Here is a 21,046-nt window from a genome sequence, read left to right as displayed (position 1 = left end):
GGCGATGTTGCACTGCCGGTAGAATCTGCTTCGGTCTCGGAGAATTCGCCTGTTCGGCATTCTCCGTGTTGCCGCCGCCGCCGCCGCGGCCACAATTATAGCGCATGCAGCACGCGCGGGCGTCCCGATTGTGCTCCCAAGGCAATCGCGCTTACACGGCGGCAAAAACTGCTGCACTGCGCACGATATATAGCGGATATTGGAGCCGCGCAGCCGGCGCGGCGCTGTCACGCATCCGCCAATAAAGTGCTGATTTCGGCCGGTTGGGTGTATACGTGTTGCATAGAAGAGACGAGTAACGACGCAAGACACGTGATAGGAAAAGGAGAGGCAGCGCTTCGTCCGTCTCTCTCGTGTGTCCCGTGTCTTGCGCTGTTACTCGTTTTCTTTTTATGCAACTCGTATTCTTGACAGCCTTGTATTAGCGAAAGCATAGACTAAATGGAATGCGCGTGTACGCCGATGAGAGAACGCTCTGTCGGCGTATATGTGTACTTCGGGATTTGCATTTCCCCGATAAGTATTCGTCTGGGCATAATTCGGCAGAGTGTGCTTATATGGAGCAACAGTATAGGCCGCGCGGAAGAGACGCACGCAGGGGCCGTATAACGTAAAACTATTCCAATATGTTTTTATTCCAGTCTCCTGATGTCAATTTTGCGTAGCCGCCGACGCAATCACCCGCATGGTTGTCTGAGCAAACCAATCAAATGCTCTCCTCGTTCATAGGAGGTCACTTTTGTTTGCTTGAAAAACGAATAACATTGTGGAGCGGCTTGTCTTAGCTTATTGGCTCACAAGAGGTGAGGGGCATGCTCAAGTGGAGAGGGATTCAATGGGGCCGAGCCACTGCACTGAATATCGATAACCGGATGAAGAGGGTGGTGCCGGCGTCTGCGATTGGTCCGCTTTCTCTTACTAAGCTTGCGGTGGCTCGTCGACAGTCGCGGCGGCATGCGACGGAAGCTTAAGAATGACGTTAAAACGGATCCTCAGCAAAGAAGAGTTGGCAGAACGGGGTCGTAAACGTGCCGAAAGTTCTCGAAAACGTTACACGGCCACGCAAAACGTTATATTACACGCAAATAAACCAATGCTCTACGGCAGGGGCGAGTAGCCAGTGCCTGAGCTATCGGTGGCAGCCATCTTTTATTCCTTTCGGAACGGGGCAGCCTGCGGCTATTCAGAAGAAAATTCAGTTTTGTTCGGCATATTAATGCACCTTTATCGCGTACTCATTACATTGACGCGGTAAGTTTTTGAGGTTTTGTGACGTCGCGCAAGAGGCAGGTGAAGTGGGCGTAGCCCGAAAACTTTTGACCAATAGCCGAGGGCTAATGACAAAAAGGCGTCGAATCAGAAATAACTTTTTGTTTTGTTCGGTCAAATTATGCATAATCAGTCTATACACGTAATATCAGATGAGGAGCTATCGCGGTTTTCGTGACGTCGCGTGACAGACAGGCGAGTGGCGGTGGCCCAAAAAAAGTTGTTGACCAATCGCGGTGGGCTGATTGCAGAATTGGAATAGAAAAGTTTGGAATAGTTTTTCGTTATAGCGCCCCAGGAAGCCGTCAACAGCGCGCCTGCCAGGCGCTTTATTCTCCCGGCCCCTTCATGGATATCGTATATATATATATATATATATATATATATATATATATATATATATATATATATATATATATATATACACACGCGCGTCTTGCGTCACGCCCGCCGCCATCTTGTGCGGCCGTCCAGCGTGTGTTTTTAAAGGAATAGAACTTTCGGCAAGAGGTATATACTTCTGCCGCTATCTATAGTATGTATATGTATACGGAAGCTTCGAGCATGGCGGTTCAGCCAGATTGCGAATGATGGCGGGCAGTCCGTGGATTTGCCTAAACTTCCACCTTCCGACTTCAAACGGCTTCGTTACTTTGAAAATTCGTCGTTTTCTTCTTTAACGAGATATTGCTTTATAAATGCGACAATTCGAAAATGATTACGTACGTCCGTATATACAATAATTGCCCCGCTCTGTTTAGAAAACTATGAGAGCTTGAAAATTAAGAATGATAAAGCGTAACATAATTTACAAGCTCGTGTGAAGCCACCAGCAGTAAGATCAGACATGTCCATCTACTAACCGCATAGCTCGTAATCAGAGCTCGTATAAGGAGGACTACTTACGTCACGAGCGCTTGTGTGTACCTGAAAATAGTTTACAGGCACGACCAATTGGGGCGAAAAACGCGTCTTCGAAGCAGACGGAAGAAGTAGATTAGAGAAGAGACAGGCAACGACGATTGGCGCTTGCATCTTCTGCTCGTCTCATTTTCTTTTTCTCTCGCTGTTTTCGAGATTCGTTTTCGAGATTGCCCGAGTCTCGCGCATAGTGCATGCATAACCGGAACGCCGAACCGACCGATATCTCGGAAAGAGGTAGCGTTGTCAGCACGGCGCCTGCGGCAGTGCTCGCAGCAGTCGACTTGCGCGTTTATTTCTAACAAATAAAATCTAACCAGTCCGTCCCTGGACCGTGGAGCAGAGAGTGGCATTGAACCGCGCCGAGATGTGCGTATGTATATGGACGGCGGTGTAGCTTGCAGAAGGCGGCGCCAAATGGACGGCGAAATCGAGACACGCCGAGCCGCAGAAGTATCTCGTCTGCACGCAAGTAACCGGATTCGTCTGCTGGTCACGTGATGCAACGTTGCGCGACGCGCTGCGGAAGCGACGTTGTTTGTCTTCTCCCTCGCCAGAGGGACCCTCCGCAACGAACAGTCTCTTCGACGGCCTCAGTTCTGTTGTTATATCTTGTTTACCTCTGCAAAGAAAATAAAGCAAATAACGAATAAAAAGCGAGTATAATGGCGGAGGAGAAAAGAGAGGAAAATATGGAAGGGCGGAAAAAAATTGCTGTAAAATTACCAATGTAATATACGAACGCGAAGTTAAACGAGATGGGATTTCGAAGCCACGAAATGGAAAAGAAGTAAATGCAGCAAGTTATCGTAATAAACAGCTAAACGTGGTTGATATGTTAGAGCACCTAACTCTTTCGCGATACCTCTAAAACGTGCTCATCTTCGGTGCTTGTATGTTTTAACGTTTTCTTTCATGACGTATATTGCCGTCAGAACGTACACGGCGATACATGAAATTACACCCTAATTCATTGGAGCTTTTAATGGGTGGAAAGCAGTATTAATCGCTCACAATTTTTGTCAAGGCTTATGTGGAACTTCAAAGGAGCACCTCAAGGAACACGAATGAAAGTAATAATTCGCTAATATAAGTACTGACAGCGAAAAGAAATCTAAATTATACCAATTATTGACTATCACCCCTAGCTCCCAACTTTTGTTAGTGTAGTCCCGCAATATATATAACTCTAAGTACCTATTGTACAGAGATCATTTGGTTTTACTCATTGCAGCAGACACCTGGTTTGTCTTTTACGACATTATTTAGGCTCGCGATGCAATGGTCGTCAGGTCAGGGAGTATGCAGGAGCCTCAGCATACTTGATTCTTACATTCGGTCAGCTTTTCTGTGCCAACAAGCATGGGTTCAACTGCCGATGCATGGATCCTCCACGTGCTTTGTTGAGTTTCTGTACAGTGCTGTACGGTAATGTGGAATGTTGTAGAACAGTGCACAGTAACGAATAAGGGCACTCGCACAGGTGGGGTTCAAATTGTGGGAGATTACATTTGTAGTCAAGCTTCGTATGAAGGTCGATCTGAAGTCGACTGCGTGCTCTTGCGTGAGTGAAAACACCTCACGACTAGAATGATTGCTTGTAATACTCGTAAGCTGTACATACGCCGTCGAAACGCTGATGGTTAAAAGCAAATAGCGGTAGCAAGAATAAAGTTACACTTGATATTAGGCTAACACGATTATCAAAATAACCGACACTCGCCAGCATCTACCGTTGTTTGAGTCACGGTTAAAACATACCAGATTTCGGATCGCCAAGTCAGACAACCCGACCGAAGCTTCTGTTTCTTGACTGCTGTTGTCATTTAAATATTACGTTGCCAAGTCGACCAAAGCGCAAATTTGGCGTCGTTTTGTTGAGGAAGTGCTAGGAATACTGGAGGCTGTAGCTTCGCGATGATAGCATGCAGTCGAAGTGTTATTTTTCCAGACTCCCCAGTCTGCCAAATATGGTCAAATCTGACAAATAGTTAAAGTTCAGCCGTCATTTCAGACGGCGTACGACGTTGCTAGTAGAAGAACTCCAACGGAAACGTTTAACACCGCAATAAAAAACTTTCGATCACATTGACCGATCTATATAGGCGCAGTAACGAAAGAGGGATAGCTATGGCGTAAATTTGACGTGAAAAAGAAATAGTAACAAATACAAAAAATCTGGGAGGGGATAGAAAGAGAACCGTCACATTACATGCACGATCTCACGGTACATACTAGAAGCTGGCCGCACAGCGCTGCTTCCCTGCAACGCTATAGCTGCGCAGAAGCTATGAACAAGGAAAACAAAAAAAGAAAAGAAGGAAAGGTATGCGCGATGAAATTGAGAGTTTTGCTGAATGCAGAAAAAGAAACGCGTCTGCCGTCGACCCGCCTGGCTGGCTCGCTCCCCAAGAACGACGATCGCGGTGGCAACGGCCCATTTTCGTCCTTGCACGCAATACTCGCGTCCGTGCTGCCTTTTATAAGGCTTGTGCGCTTGTACGTACACGCGTGCCGACGATGCGTTCCGGTACGCTAGCCACTCTCCGCTTCATCGTTCGTTCCTAGCCCAGCCATTCTGTACTCGCACAGGCGTAGCATATCCTCCGGCTCGCCGCCGACAAGAAGGCGTCCGCGGCGTTCTCTCCGGTTCATCGGACGCGCCGCGCCGAGAGCTGATGGCGCGCGTTTTCACCAGTGCAGAGCTTAAACGCTCTCCCCGCCGAGGGGCAAGACGGGTTGACTAAAGGCTCGGTATAGTTCGCTGCCAGAATATCGAATCAGTCAGTGTTACCGTGAGCCCTGTTAAGCCGGGAAGGGCTCGAGAAGGAGACCGGTGGCGACCCCACCTTCGCAGTTTCGCACCAGGTCCTCGTGACGTCATCGGTTTCCACAGCTTTCCTTTATTTTCGGGGCGGAACGCGAAAACGATCGAGCTTTGGGCGCACGTTAGAAAGAACTCCAGGAGACTAAAGGTACTTCGGAGTTCTCTGTTGTTTCGGTACGTTATTATATACCTTATGAACCGTAAATTTCATCTCTGGGCACGTTTCCAGCTTTGCCGCAAGACTCTGAGCCTGTATTCGCAAACATTTTAGGTAAGAGCGTCTCGCTATTGGCCAGCGTTCGGGCGTCTTCTAATTACGGTAATCACGTGTCTGATAACGAGACGATAGTCGCTGCAGCGATGGCCAATACGGAGCGCCACTTCTGAGGAGAATTTTCCTCTGTACGGATCGTTAATTTTTCTGAGAGGTGAATGTCAGCGCATAAGCATTGTTAAAATCCCCGAGTACTCTCGAATATTTGGCATCGCAACTCTGCCCGAGAGAGAGAGAGAGAGAGAATAAAAATTTTTATTCGGTGAATGAAGCTTCGGAGAGGCGTCCTCATTCCACAATGCCTTGAGCTCGGGCCGCGTCCTGGGCCCTCGCAATCAGCCGTTGCTGATCCTCGAGGTCGGAGCTGGCCAAGGCTCTCTCCCAAAGCTCGTTAGTGGGGTAAGGGTTCGGAGGATTTAATGGTGCCGCTCTGCAACCCCCGAATATTTTTTCTTCTCACGATGACTGCCCGAGTGCACATTCGGGTCGGTCCGATTTGAGTAAAAATCATTGGAGCAGCAGGTAATTAACCAGGCTGTATCCACCGGACTCGGTTGATGACTCAATTGGTCGGGGGACCCGTGTCGGCCGTTGTTAATGGTCGATCTAGGGGCGCTCCCAACAACTTTTTACCTCGTGGTGTTGACGTTGCCCGTTAATCAGACGCCCAACGATCGGCTGTACCGGCCATCCCGGCGATCAGTCGGATAGCCGTCGATCGGTATCGGCCGCAAAACGCCATTGCGATGGTATCGGCGTACGTTTGCTCCGTCTATATATCCTTATACAGCCGGCGATCACGCCCCGTCTGTGCACCCACGCGGCGAAGGCGGGAATTCGGTCTCGAGAGGCGCCGACGCTCGGTGAAGCGCGCTTGGGCTCGGCGGTGCCGTACACAGTGATGCGGACGCTTACGGGTGCACGTTGCAAATTACAACCTCTGCCGTCGTCGTTCGGTTCTCCAGCCCAGCAAATGCTTCGCGGGTGAAAGCTTGGAGAATAATAATAATCATAAAAAAAGGAAGGAACGAAAGGAAGAACGAAAGCAGTGTACACGTTTTCGTGCTCCACTCGAGCAACTGTAACGCGATATCATTATCGGATGCCATCATCGGGCGCTTATCTATCGACGCCCACGGAACTTCTACCCCATGCTCACGTGTGAGTTATGACCTTATGATCTACTACTGCTGTCTATACTAGAGTCAGTGCATGTGCAGTGTAAGCGTATACTCTTGTCTTGGGTCCGCTGTTGCAAATCTTGTCTACATGGTCACCGATATGATCAATCGAAACAACAGCGCAGCGACGGCACTCGACTCGCAACGCTTACTTGTTTGGGCGCAGTGGGGTTCAGCGCGGCGTGGCGGAGAGCATTGCGCATTGCAATCTGCCCGCTCCAAGAACCGCCACCTCCACTTCGTGTCATGCGACTCTCTACGTGACACCACTCTCCTGCTCCCTTTTCGCCGCTCCGTCGCTTTCATCACGACGGCTGCTCCGCAGAGCACATACCTCCGTGCATGGATAGCCAAAGACCGAGTTCCGATCTGCGTATCTATTGTTTACAAAAAAAAAAAAAGAAAAAAAAAACGTATGCACTGTTGCTACATTTCTAGCCGAGTGCTTAGCATAAGACGCCTTCCGCGGACGAAGCCACAGGATGCCAGCGATAGCGCGGCAGTGACGTCAAGACCGACGCGTATACTCCGTGGATAATGCGAGCGAAATGCCATTTGTAAACGCTCTCGGTGGCTACCTGCAAGCCCTCTTGCACAGCCTTCTGTTATTGCTGCCCAAGCGTTCTCCGCGTGATTCTGTCCAGATTAACATATATGCGGGAAATGCACGCACGACGTATGGCCACATTTTGCGCCGACCTATCGGCGCATGTGCATTCTATATTTAGTCTATACTTTGTGTAATACAATAAGGTAAAGGATACGTGACAGCTAGTGCCTGCGTCGGTCGGATGAGTCAGTCTTATGGTATTTTCTAACTGTATATACACAATGCAGATATATAGCGAAAAAAAAAAAAGAAGGGAAGCTATCTGTATACCGACCGCTTGACAGGTTCGAAACGATTTAGCGGCCAACAGCTCGTTGTGCACTCATCATAAGCATATTTGAAGCCTTACTTATATATCATAGACGAGGAAACTTACAAAGGAGTGATATGTCATGCAGCAACTTTTACGATGTTGTGGAGAAAGCCACGTTGTACGAGAGACCTATATGCCAACGAGCAGGCCATCGGTATAGCGACGTATTTTCATTCATTCATTCATTCATTCATTCATTCATTCATTCATTCATTCATTCATTCATTCATTTAAGGAGTCTGCGTCATAGCGCCAGCCGGTGTTGCGTTCTACCGCTGAGCGCTATAGTTTACGAGTTCGACTTGCTATCGCGGCGTCCGCATTTTGATGCGGGGGTTGCCATAAAAGAATGCGCGCCGGCCAAACTTAGCACGCGTAGCGTTTCACTTCGCGGCGTCTTTCCTGTAGCCCATCATGTGTTACTGATAGGGTTAAAGTCAATCAATCAATCAATCAATCAATCAATCAATCAATCAATCAATCAATCAATCAATCAATCAATCAATGCGTTTATTCTGACCCGGTGTTTGATCAGCCACGGCTCGTTGACGCGCCTTCTCCAATGTCTATATCTCGGTCGGCGCTGCGCCGAACTGAGCGAGTTCGCGTTCACGCGCACCGTGCTGTCAACGTATGGGAGACCTTGCGGAAGCGGCACCCTCGCCGACGCCTGTGGCCCCAGTCTACTCGGCGCCCCGCGGGTTCGGCCTGTATGTAGTGTAGGCAGTGTAGGCGTGAAAATAAGCAGATGGGGAGGCGAGCCGAGGCTCGCTCTTAATACCATACGGGTCTTTCAGCCACGGCGCGTGTTTATTGTACGTGCGTGCCTGCCTCTCGGCGACCGGAAAGTGGTCGATCGATACGTGCCGCGGCCAGTAGAAAAAAAAGAAAAAAGATAGGAACGTCGCATACGGCGGGTGTGGTATACACACGCGTGTGGCGAGTACGTACACTACACAGCGCGCGCGCTTAGATAAGCGTGGTGCGCACGCCTTGCGGCGTTGATGACATCACGGCGACCTTTTCGCGGTTCACTGGCTGGCCTTATCGCAGGCGGTCCCGTCGCGATGAGGCGTCCCTGTATGTAGAGCGGGGGAGGTGATGGTGCGACGTTCGAATTCGCCGGCGGTCGGATATATATCTGTCGGACCTAATTTCGGTGCCGACTGACATCGTTTCGGCGTAACGCCCCGCCGCTTCTTGTGGTACAGGGGTGGGGGTGTCCCCGTTCCGAGCGACGTCATGGCGAAACGAGGGTTTGTGTCCGTTTGTTCGCCCTCCTGTGTCATCGGGAGAGATTTGTCGTTGGGATGCAATAAGACACTGGGCGTAGAAGAGGAACACATAACACACGCGCTAGTTGCGGCAGCCTGGCAGCTTAGTTCCGTGCAACACCGCAATGTGAAATTTTCGTGAAATGAAAAAAAAAAAAGTATTGTCGTCCACCCGACTGTATATAACGCGGTGCTACAAAGGAAACCCATACGATATATTCATACGGATTTATCAGAGAGAAAGCTATACGCAGTTGAAACGTTCATCTTGGTTCGGGGAACGAACCCGACACCAATGCCTTTCCGGGGCGATGACTGTGCCGTCTGGGCTAGCCACGGAGCCTAGCGGGGCGATGTCAAGTTGGTCGACAACTCGAAGCACAGGCACACTGAATGTGACAGGCGGCTCCGGTTTTAATCCCTGGACGACGACGCATTTTTTTTTTCTGCAACTGCGGCGCTTTCTTTTCTGAGAAACTCGCATGGGTTTTCCGTAACTCCTTGCTATACTCTCGGATGGGTGACAGTTATTTTTTCTTTCCTTTCATTTAGTGAGCCTTAATTCATGCAGCGTGGTGGGGTCAGCTACCACAGAAGCATCTACACACAGCGCTGATATAGCGGGCCATATCAGCCGGCAACTTAAATTGTGGTCGAACCACCGCTGTTTGTAGACCATTGCAAGCCAAAAGCAGCAGCGATGGGCATTAATTGGAACTTTGCGGCACCCATGTTTGGTGGCCTGTCATCTTTGTGTACACCTCATCGGAATTAAGCGTGCGTACGGTATACTGCATATTTCTTGTCGCACCGCCCGTCGTTGTTGGCACTTTGCAATTGTTGGCAGTTGCGCAGCTGTTACCGTGTTTTCATTCCCCGACATATTGGCCGGCGCGGACAATCTGTCTCGTGCGGCACGTGCGTTGTAAACGGAGCGATGTACGGCGCGACTGCCTCGCTAATCGGGAGATCGCGAGAGGCGGCGCGTGGCTGACGCGTGGGCGCGATTCGCAGCAGCCGCCGCAGACAGGCCTCCGCTCATGCAGCGCTTTGTTTTCGAACGGACGAGGCCCGCTACTCTGGCGCCAACTCGTAGCGTGTGGCCATTGCTGTAGTCATCTCGCTTAGCATCGTCGCCGCAAAGCGCGGCACTACGTTTTTTTTTTTTCTCACGCTTACGACGTACCACCCTCCTCCGGTTTCCTCCTCGCGTTCTGTTCGCTACCGCCGCCTTTCACCTCGCGTTGCGCTCCGCGTTCGCTTTCATCCTTCGCTGTGTTGTTACGAGGGACGTTGGCGACGCTCGCCCCAGTAGCGGACGTAAGGTGTGCTCTAGAACGTGTCCGATTGAATTGATTGAAAGCGCGCAACAATCTAATTGCCGGACATTCTTTAAGAGGCAGGAAGGCGACTTTGTGGATTGCACAGTGAACGTGGCCGCAGCTGATAAGCGCGGGTAAAATTGAGATTATGAGACGCAGAAGCGCAGAACCTATAAGCCCTATGTTGTCCAGGAGCACCGGAACAAGCGTACTACATGGACGAGACAAGGCAGTCTGGGGCGGCAAAAGATTTAACGGGGTGATGTTGAGATCGGGAAAATCGCGGCCACGTTGTGCGCGGAGTCGGCTGGCGCAAAACGGTTCTAAGTGGGCGTGAATAGGCCTTCGTCCTGCAGTGAACATAAAATAGGCTGCTGCTGATGACACAAGAGATGTAGACGTCCGAAAAAAAAAGAAAAAGTCAAACTACTTCACATTTCCTGCTGCTGAGCTCTTGTCGCCTGCTCTTTCTCTTCGTCTCGCAATCGGGTATACTTCAATATCCACCTGTATAGGCTATACCTTCCGCCTTATGTTTACGACGGCGTGTGCCCGCACATTACTGCGAAAGAACGCGACGACCCGGTTTGCTTCGGGGGCCGCTCATCTCCCTCGCAATACGCCTCGCTGCGCCGCCGCGGCGAACGGGGCGCGCTATGTGGTCCGAGCCGCCGCGCGACGGACGACGATTGCGTCATATTTGCGTCGCAACGAGCGCGTCCGCCGGTAGCGCGCTCTGGCGGCGCCGCGGTCGCGCCTGACGCGATCACCCGCGGGCGTCTCACTTGTGCGGCATTAATAATTAATGGCGCGCTCATCGCTTTCACTGTGCCGCACCTCGGGAAGCCGCGCCTGTCCGCGCGCTTATGTAACGGTCGCGCCACGGCGTTCTTGTTAAGCGCGCGTTTGCGCGTCGAGCGCAACCGTGCATGCGTGACGACGATCACGTGACGGGAGTGTGTCGTTAGCGGCGGCAGCTGCTGCTGTGGGAAAAAATCTCGCGGTGGTCCCGTCGACGGTGGTATACGTTGTCAATAACGGTCACACCGCGCGTTGCGTGGAACACGCACCCTATATATGTGACCACCGTACGGACGTCTCGGAGATGGGTGGTATATGTGTGGGGATCCTGCCACGTACTTAAAGACACGTCTGGTAATGTGCCGAGTACAGCTGAGTATACAATTTGTTTTAAGAACGCTCTTATCTAAAAGTATACTGCACGAGGAAAAATGAGACGGTAGCACGAGTTGACGGGACAAACTCTTGTTTCTTCGCGTAGTGCTTTGATGTCAGCGCGTTCTTAAAAAAAAAAAAAAAAAAAAAAAAAAAAAAAACCGAACGAACTAGGCCCACTTAGTACGTTATTGCCTATATAACTATAATAACGAACACCAACTAGCTCAATTTCTCGCTATGCTTAAACTAATGGGAGCATTGTATTGGTTGTATTACGATTATGCGACGCCAAAGAGAGAGAAAAAAAAAGGAGTCGCTCTTACGGTGAGAAGCCACGAACGACGCAGAAACTTCTATTTCGTTGTTGATCTCGCCAGGTTACAGTTCAAGCATTGCGCAACGCCAAACACGTACACGTGCAGCTGTTACGCATTTCACAGTAAGGTTGGCAGTAAACGGCGTGCACTGTTTGCTTGGGCAGCTGTATATAGTAAATTGTTTCTGTAATATCCGTCCGCTACGGCGTTTTGCGGTTTCGCGGTACAGTCGAACCGTTTCCGTCTCGGCACTAATGCAACCGAATTTAATCCTAACCCTTCGGTCCCGTCGCAGAGTTTTTCGTTTGAAATTTTTATACTTGTTAATTAACTAGAAACTTGTATTAAATTCCTCACCGTACGTAGCATTATCGACTAGACAAACCCGACATTCCCGCCACCTTTGTCTTGCCCCGTACTTTGCTGAGTAATTTATTTCAGCATTCTTTCTTTCCTCAGACAACCACTAATTAGAACTCTGGATTCTGTTGACCTTATAAGTGACCATGTTGTTTAGATCATATTAGTATTGTTACGAGTTATTTCCTACTGCTCGTCTTGCTTGAATTTGGATGTTGAAATTTAACATTATTATATTTTTGTATTCCACTCCTGCTTAGGCCTCACGGCTTGCTGTATGTCATAATAAATAAATAAATAAATAAATAAATAAATAAATAAATAAAAAGCCGAAGGTTTCGGGCTCGACTGCCTACCGCGTTGCGGCGGAGGCGCAACGCAAAAAACCTTTCACGTACATCGATTTACATGTAGGTCTAAAGACGCCCACCCCTCACCCCCACACTCCCCCTTCCCGAGTTGCAAACTTACTTCGAATCTTTCCTCATTAAAGCGCTGGAATCAGTCAATTTATGAGTCAGTCAGTCTACCTAACACTGATTGAATGGGTCGGTTGGTCGATCAGTCATTCAGTTTGTCAATAAACATCCAAGCAAGAAGATCACGGGAAGATGGAGGCTGGAAATGATCGTTACAGTCGAACGAGGAATCTCGCTGGAGCCAGTGTTTCGACGTGGGAACTGGTCTTCGTCAGGGCCGCGGCAGCAACGACGTTCCTTATTTTAGCACTGTCCGTCGGCTTATCAGTCACTCAATCAAATGTTCACATCTATACGCAAACGTGAAAAACAAAAACAAAAACATTCGGCCGTATAAGACAAACGGGAAACGACGCGTCGTTACAACAGGTCGGGCAGCAGCTACAGGCAGACCGCAGTGCTCGGTACGTGGTGGGAAGAAGAAGAAAAAGGCGAACACATTATTATAATTCTTTTTCCCGCCAGGCAGTAGCAAATTGTCTCCTACTTCCCTGTCCGTCGCCGCCACTTTCTTCTATAACAGCGAGAGTGGTGCGCTCTCCACCTCGCCGACCTTGCAGTCGCGTCGCGGCTGACAGCGCTCGCTCGCGCTATTAGGGGCGCTCATTTGCATGCGATTTGCATGCCGCGCTCTCGCCGAAGACTCTCCCTTCCCTCGTCTATGGGCCCAAAGCGGCGCCGAACGCGGTGCATTATTAGCAAGGCGCTTGCGTCTGCTCACCGCCCCCCCCCCCCCCCCTCCTCTGGCACGTCTCTCTTCCTACCTACGTACCCGCACCGACACTGCGAAGGCGGCAGCCCACGGCTCCCGCGCTGCAGGACGCAACTGGATCCTTAATGAATCGGTTCCTGGACGCCTCTCTCTCTCGCTCTCTAGCTTTTTCTGTCACTTACCTGCGGGGCGTCTTGGAGGCGCGCCTCCGCGGTTATCTTATTAATTATCTCCTCCTGGTCTTTTGTCGTCGACGTGCACTGCTAGGAGCCATGCGTGTACGGTGTGGTGTGGTCGGTTGCCCTCGTTTGCATGCGACCTGTCTCGCTCGCTCGCAGGAGTGTAGGATAGCAGCTGGTCACGCGGTCCTCACCCAATCCCGGTCCGCGCTAGCGCGCAAGCATATACAGAAAGGATTAAAAAACACACACACACACACACACACACACACACACACACACACACACACACACACACACACACACACACACACACACACGCACACGCACACGCACGCACGCACGCACGCACGCACGCACACACGCACGCACGCACGCACGCGCACGCACGCGCACGCACGCGCACGCACGCGCACGCACGCGCACGCACGCGCACGCACGCGCACGCACGCGCACGCACGCGCACACGCGCACGCACACGCACACGCACACGCACACGCACACGCACACGCACACACACACTTATTCGGTTGTATGGATTCCTCTAACAAATTGAGCCGCCTGAAGGGACAGCATCGACGTGTCACTGACTCGCTCTAGTGGAGATCGGTCGTCCGTGTAGGCACCTTTCGCTCGAAATTAGTTCGTTCGCAGCTTGTTCGGTCTTATACGTAACAGCACTGTAGCTGCCCCGTTTTCATTGCACTGGACGAACTGTTTGGGTGTATTCACGTCACTGCACCTTCTGTGGGCGACGCTGGAAATTATTTCTAACTCCGTAATAATTAAAGCAGCGGGGAAAATGTGGAGAATTAAGGGAGGAAGCGAGGCGCCAACGGCGGCCTCGGAACGCGGGATGGTTGTGACGGCGCCAAAAGTACGCCCCGAAAGGTGTGGAATTCTTAAACGCTTTTAGCGGTGCCACGGGGACGTAAAAAATTGGCAGTGGCTTAGCTCGGCTGTGTCAGGATACACGTAGCGAAAGCTAAGGCATTAGCCTTGGTTAATCTTGATTGCAAGTCCAGGTTAGTCTGGTTGTCTAGCTATGTTGCGGCGTTTAGCCAGTCATTCGGCGCGCTGTTCGTCTGTTTCCTGGGCGATTCGTTTCCTCTTCATCGTGTTCTGATTCCAGGCCTCCTCCTGCTTATCAGAATTGTCTCCGTCCATACTGCCGCCTCAACTGTGGTTGCTGCGGCGCACGCGAGCTCTCCTTTTCAATCCTCCGACATGTTATCAGGCATGCGACGCAGCTGGCGAAGCGAGCGGAGGCGAGCGCAACGACGAGGAACGCGGTGCATGTGACGAAGAACGCGGTGTGACGTCATGTGCCTCCTCGGAGCACGGCCACGGCGAAATCGCAAGTTCGCGGCCAGTAAAGCTTTCGCTTTAAAATGGGTGTCACGCGGGACTAAGCCGTACCAATAGGGCGAAAGTTGTCGTTATACTCCGCGACTACGCATGCATTGAACGCGTGTCTCATAGGACGCCTCTTGGTGGTTCGTCCGTTCGCCCGCGAATACGGGAACCTCTGTTCACGTTTCTGCGGGGTCTACTAGCTGTAACCGTGTTTAGTTAGACTTGACATATGGAACGTAGATTCCATGCCGCACGTGGCCTTCCCGTCCTGGAGCACGTGGTCGATTGGTCGCGTCACAATTGGGACTGACCTCTACGTCGTAGTATTGAACGTGGGCCGTTTAATTTGTTCGCCATGGGCTACTCTGAAGCCGGTGACGATGCAAACAAAATTAAAAAAAATGTTTTTGATAACTGCTTGTTATTCTGGTATAAGTGGATCGTCTGCACGTGAAGTGTTTCGCTCCCTCTCTCTTATTTCCTACTTTCTTCCTTTCTTCCTCCCCCGTTGCAAGGCAACATGTTCCACTTCTTATCTCTTGTCTCGTCCTTCGAGCTCAGTGTTTAAAAAACTTCGTCGTCAACGTCCGTGCGGTGTACGGGAAAGCGAGCGCTAACGCCAGCTGTGCACGCTTTATTATTTTTTTTTCGTTCGCATTATTTTGGCCATCCGTCAAGTTTTCAATTTCGTCCGAAGCGGGTCGCTTCTGCATCGCGATGTCAACGATGGCAACGCGCTTTTTTGTTTACATATTTTTTGCCGCGCGTTGTACGGCGAAGCGGTCGGAGAGGTCACCCCTCCCCCACCCCCCTCCAGTTGTGGCCGCGGCGGCAGGCGTTCGGAACTCGCCGAGGTTCTGGCGTCGGCGCGAACGCGCGTTCGAACGAGACATGCGGGCGAGCAGGACGGAGGAGCGGAGGCGCTAACCGTTGCGGCCATGTCACTTCGAGTGCCGTTGTTGATGTGCCCGTTTTCGTGACAACGTGCCCCATAGTGTTGTAGTCGGCGAAGGTGAGCCTCAAAAGGATGCGGTGATGTAGCCGAGACGGGATTAGCCGTTGCTAGCTTGGCCGAGATAATTAGTTTATTGTTGGTTTCATGTGAGTTCAGTTTGTTAGGTGCCCCGATCGTCCATACTGGTGGCAGGGACCGGTTATCTGAACTCTGCCTTGCTAAAGTGCTTATAGCATTCCTACTTAATACTGGCCTCAATGAGGCTGTGTAAATAACTTTGGTGATAGTGTATTTTGTGCGTATGTAGTGTGTCTTTGTGCTTTGTGTTTTTGTCTCGCTCCCTTTTGTCCTTCACTGTTTCACCTGGAGTACCCTGCCACAAGGCTAACCTCTCCAGATATCATTAAACGTTCACCGATTTGTGCAGACTGGTAATGAAAGTAACAGCTTGACTTGACGAAGCAAGCCTATTCATTGTTTTTTGCTTTATTTGCATTCTCCCCATAGTAACACATGGATAACATGCACAGCTGTTGTCAAACTTAACACATGCAGTGCATACGAAGTGAGAACAGATCTGTAGGGGTTGAAGTTTAGCAACCCAGGGCTGTAACGAGCAAGCATCGAGTGCTATAGAAGGAAGACGCATTGAGCAAGTGCATTCAAGGCACCCTGACCAGAAATCTTTCGGACCCCCTACAGAGGAAGCAAGAAAGAGCCTAAGGCATGTTCAGTTTAAGTATTGATGATGAATGTATGTATTATACTACACGTAATGCATTGATACCAACGAAAATAATCAAGCTATGGGCATTGCCCCTGAATATCCGGCTTATGTAGCTTTGACTGTTGAAGTCAGTATGTGGCATACCTTGTGGTCTGCCTGCTTGCTGAACTTTGGATGCAGTGAGGCACCATGCTAAAATGTGGGTGATGTGTAGAGGGATTCCCGGTATTGATTCACACGAACGCTGTGTTTGTTGTCAGGTTGGTTTGAAAGTTGGACGCTGTAGCAGCTGGTTTCCACACATGTGTACAAAGAGCAAAGTGTCGGCAAGCATTCTCGCCTGGTCGTTCACTTCCACAGATGCTTGCACAGTCACTAACATAAGCTTATGAGTGCAGATCCAGCAGCCATCGTTTCTCCAGGTGATATTTTTAAAAAAATCAGAATCTCTGTATCGCATGTGTGAAGGGGCAGTGACTCTAGAATTTATAGTAGCTTCTTACTCTTTTGTTTGTCTTCTCATTTAGAGAAAGAGGCCTTCAAATACTTATCAAACAGTCAGTGTGCTTTTGATCTGGAAAAAATCTATATATTTCTCGGAGCATATGTCCTGAACTTCTGACCACAGCAGCTTGCAGTAGATACGTACGCTGCATTGAATGTTATGTTCAGGTCTGGCAGTACTTCTGTCGAAGCCTTTACCATTGCTGCATGGTGTATAACTGCGGATGTGCAGTCTTTGCCATATCAAGAGGAACAACTGCTGTATAAAAGTCAGTGCGTTGTAAATGGGAATCTGAACTTGTGTTGCAATGGTGAGAGCTGGATGCATTGGTCCCTAAGCCTGGTACAGTCGTTTGGAGCTATAGTATGTTCCAGGCTACACTATCATTTTTTGTCTTGTCACTTTTGTGTGTGCATTCGCACTCGCCAATAAAGGGAAGCTGACAACACATAATTTATGGTGTTTGTTCCAAAACCACTACATTTCTACTCCTTTGCTAGCTGCAGTGAGTATCTTAAACATGTAGTTATTTAATTTACGAGCATGAGCAAAGGTGCCTTGCTAAAGTCCTCCCACTTGTTCTTCCTGTGCAGAGGACATGCTGAACCATGACGAGCTGTCCCTCCAGGAGCGGGTCAGTGACCTCGAGAAGAAAAGCCTCGAGCAGGCAGACGAGATCACCTGCCTGCGGAGCACCATTGCCGACCTGCTCAGGCGCATCAACCAGCTCGAGGGGAGGGGTGAGCATGTGTTTTGTTCAACATAACTGAAAATTGGTCATGTTGGCATATTGTATTCACCTTGTGAAATGGTGCTGAGGGGGACTAGGCTGAAGAAAGAAAAAAAAAGTGACTATGCTGAACGCGTGGCTTGAGAACGTTATTAGTTCCTCCAAGCTTCCTGACTTGCATGTTCAGCACTGCTCTTGTCACTTCTGTCTTTTTGTCCTTATCTTCCTTTGTGCGTTTTGCAAGATAAATACATTCGGTTCAGCAGAGACATGTGCTTGTTGTCACAATCTTTCAAGCCACCCCTAAGCTGTGGTTATGCTGTCAGAAATGTTAAGAAGGGACTTCATTTTCTGGCGAGTACACATGTCACTGAGGTTCCTTGTATATAAGACAGTCTCATGTTTGCGTCATTCAGTGCGTTAAAAGGACTCGTGTCAATGTAGCCATTTGCCATTAAAGCACATTGCTACAAGTTTGAATTCCAGGGAAACAGAACTCTTTCAACTTTTTTTTTTCCAGAGTATTGTTCTTTATGTAAAGTTACTTGATTTCTGATTTGCATTTGTAGCAAAAAAGGAGGTATCTGCTCTCGCATATTTCTTGCTCCTATGGCTGTAGCAAATAGTGAAGCAGGCAATATTATTAATAAAAAAAGAAGTGGACTTTGCAGAACTGTAAAAGAGGCTGGTTAGCAAATGTTCAGCCAGCTCAAAAGGAGGGTTGCCAGCCAAGCTCTGCACACTTGTGCTATTTCGATTTTTCAAACTGTCTCTGAACTGTGGTAAATTGGTTCATTGTTAATGTAAGGGTGCAGACTGGGGAGTTGTGAGCTCACTCGATAGTTTCAAGTTAAGAACTTGATCCTTGCATTCTGAGCATTTTATGAGAACAGGATCAAATTTTGAGGGTGAGCAGGTGATCAAATGTGTACTTGTGCTCGCTGACATCATATTGCCAAAGCCAGGTCTGAGCCACAGGGGACCGTGCTGTAGTAAGAAGCAGGTTCACAGACCAGGAATTATAGTGAAAATGTAAATGTCGATGTTATAGGATGTGTGCACTGCAACCTCGGGTAAAGTGAGCAAAAAACATTCGCGTATTTTAAGCTTGCTCTTTGCTTTTTACTTTTATTGCTACTTAAGTAACCATGAAGTGGTTTGTAGTCTGTCACACAATTGACATGGTGCACTGAAGATGAAATTAAGCTTTACATTTCACTGTGTTTAAAACAGTCACAGCAGGCAACAATTTTTTCTAAGGTTGGCAATTTACTTGCATGGACTAGTTCCACTCCAAAAATTACTCCAGTTTTTCCCTAGTTGTTCTTTAGGCCGGTTGTTGGCATGCAGCTTGTTGCTCTACAATGGCATGGGCTACATGGATGACATACTGAAAAGAACCACAGCACAGACTAGTACTATAACGAGCCAGACTATGAAGCTAAGTATTTGCATTTGCTTCTGTCATCGTCCTTTTCTTCGTGTCCTTCATGTAGTCCCGGCCATTTCATCTTGCAAGCCAAGTTTTAAACCTTGTGCAATGACTGCTCCCAGCTCTCGTCAGCTGGCTGGTTGTTATTTGAAGTCACTGGACTTTGATGAGGCAGTAGTACTCATTTAATGCTGCACACATGAAGCTAGTATCCTCTATCAAAACTTGCATCTGTCTCTGAGGGGTTGCCATATTCAACTTACCTGCCTTCTATAAAAGCATTATATTGTTTAGTTCAGTTGGTGTGTTCTTACATTAGGAGGACTGTCAGAAAAAGGTGACAATAAATTTTGTAAGTCCAGTGTATGTTTACAAACGGAAATGTGGCTGTTCTATGAAAAGCACCTTCTCCATGGTTGCCTAATGCAAAATATGTTATTTGTAATGCTTTTGGATGTTGTGCATGTAGGTAATTTGGTTTACCTGACAAATTGCATTGACCAGTTGGTTGATTTAAGGCTGCTGAATAACAAGTTTAAAGACCTTCAGTTGATGCTTAGCCCTAGCGACATTAAAGAAAAATGTTTTATGTAGAACAGGCATCTGCAAGTCAGGTGTCATATTTTGTGGAGCTTTGTAAGTTTTCTTCACCATTCACAACTGTTGATGAAAATGAAAATTCTAATTTTGTCTGTTCTTGCAATTGGAATCCCATCCTGGAATTTAAAGAGGGTAAGTAAACTTGCAGCCAGCTTGGCAGTTGCTTGCATGCCATCGCATGCTGATCAGAGTGGTCAATGACATGCTTTGGTCACATGTGTTGTCAGTTGCTTTTGTCATCCACTGATGCATTTCGTTTTTTGGTGTGCCATGACCTCCATTGTGTTCTGCATATTGTAAGCATTTTCTCACTGCTTGTATTTTGCTTTGTGTTTTACCTGTGTGAGGAAATTTGACTTTTTGCAGTTAAAAACAATGGAGAATTAAATTTCTTCACTTGCTTACTGGATTGCATATTGGATGTTTCAAGGACGAGTAGCTTTCATAATCTAGATTTCTGTGTGGCATGCTTAGAAAACGTCCATCTCTTTCTGTGCGACACTTTTTTTTTTTTTATTGCTTGTGATCATGCTATGGTTTTAGCCACAAACAGTTGCAAGCATACTTTCTGCTGTAAAAGTTTCCAGGTTGAAGTAGTCGCAACCAGGCTAGACATAGAACTCTTAAGGTTATTTGTAGTGGTTAACCATGGTTTGCTCCAACAGTGTACGGAATGTTGCTTAAGTAAGGGAGCCATGTATATATATACATCACTCATTATGTGAAACCTTGATTCATTTAATTGTGCTAGAAAAATTAACATGGAGTTGCCATTTTACAGTGCATTTCATTTTCTGATGTGTTCACAGTGCTAGCCTTCTGTATCTTAAGTACGAATGATGTGCCATCTGTGGCAATGTGGGATTGAAAAAAGTTGGCATTTAGCCCGAAAGGCGCAGCATCGATTGTGATAACAATTTAGTGGACAGCTGTACGAAGTAAGGGCAGTAGCTTTATCAGCCGTATAAACTTGTAAACACATAGGCATACTAACTAAATTAACAAGCATGGCGTCACGCGTGCACAAGCAAATTCATGAACACATCTCACTCGATAACTGCGGAAACTCGCTGTCAAAACGCTGGAGTGAGGAAGTCTGGCAGCAGCAGTGAGCGAATTGACCTTGGTGCTGCGTCTCGCACCAACGCGAACTAAGCTGCGAAAACACTGCGCTGCAGTGCGTGGCGGACCATAGGCTACGGACGGACTCTGTCCCCGTCGCTGATGGCTTTCAATATACAGCGGCCCAGGTGGGCACGCGCAGCCGCCCTGACCGGGTGGAGTAGAATGCATGCCCTTCCCTACCCTTCCCCCGGAGCCTTGCATGTGACAGAAGAGGGTGCACTTCTTCGCTTTCCTTGCGCGATGTTGAGTTGCGTTGGTCGGCTCACCTTGGCACGCTTTCACTCGCATATGCAGGATACAGCGCGCGCGGTGACGATTTTATCGCCCTTGGACTTTATACAAAACCTCACGGCGACACCGAGTTCGAAATGCGCTTAAAGTGTCCATTTAATTGCTATC

The 21,046-nt window shown here is 48.8% G+C and overlaps 1 protein-coding gene across 10 annotated transcripts in view; it reads left to right on the top strand.

Annotated features, from left to right (window-relative positions):
• Positions 1-21,046, top strand: part of LOC126534122 (echinoderm microtubule-associated protein-like 2) — a 243,654-nt gene that overhangs the window by 142,182 nt on the left and 80,426 nt on the right. For 9 of the 10 annotated variants that reach the window (XM_055072681.2, XM_055072682.1, XM_050181351.2 and 6 more), the window contains exon 2: positions 17,354-17,500. In XM_055072681.2, coding sequence (XP_054928656.1) covers positions 17,354-17,500 — 147 coding nt within the window. Of the gene's footprint in view, positions 1-14,973; positions 15,586-17,353; positions 17,501-21,046 lie in introns of those variants that run through there. The other variant, XM_055072683.2, reaches the window with a different exon arrangement.

Source organism: Dermacentor andersoni, chromosome 7 (assembly GCF_023375885.2).
Source record: "Dermacentor andersoni chromosome 7, qqDerAnde1_hic_scaffold, whole genome shotgun sequence".
Classification (NCBI taxonomy): Eukaryota; Metazoa; Arthropoda; class Arachnida; order Ixodida; family Ixodidae; genus Dermacentor; species Dermacentor andersoni.
Note: the sequence above shows the minus strand (reverse complement) of the source record. Positions and strands in the feature narration are given on the sequence as shown.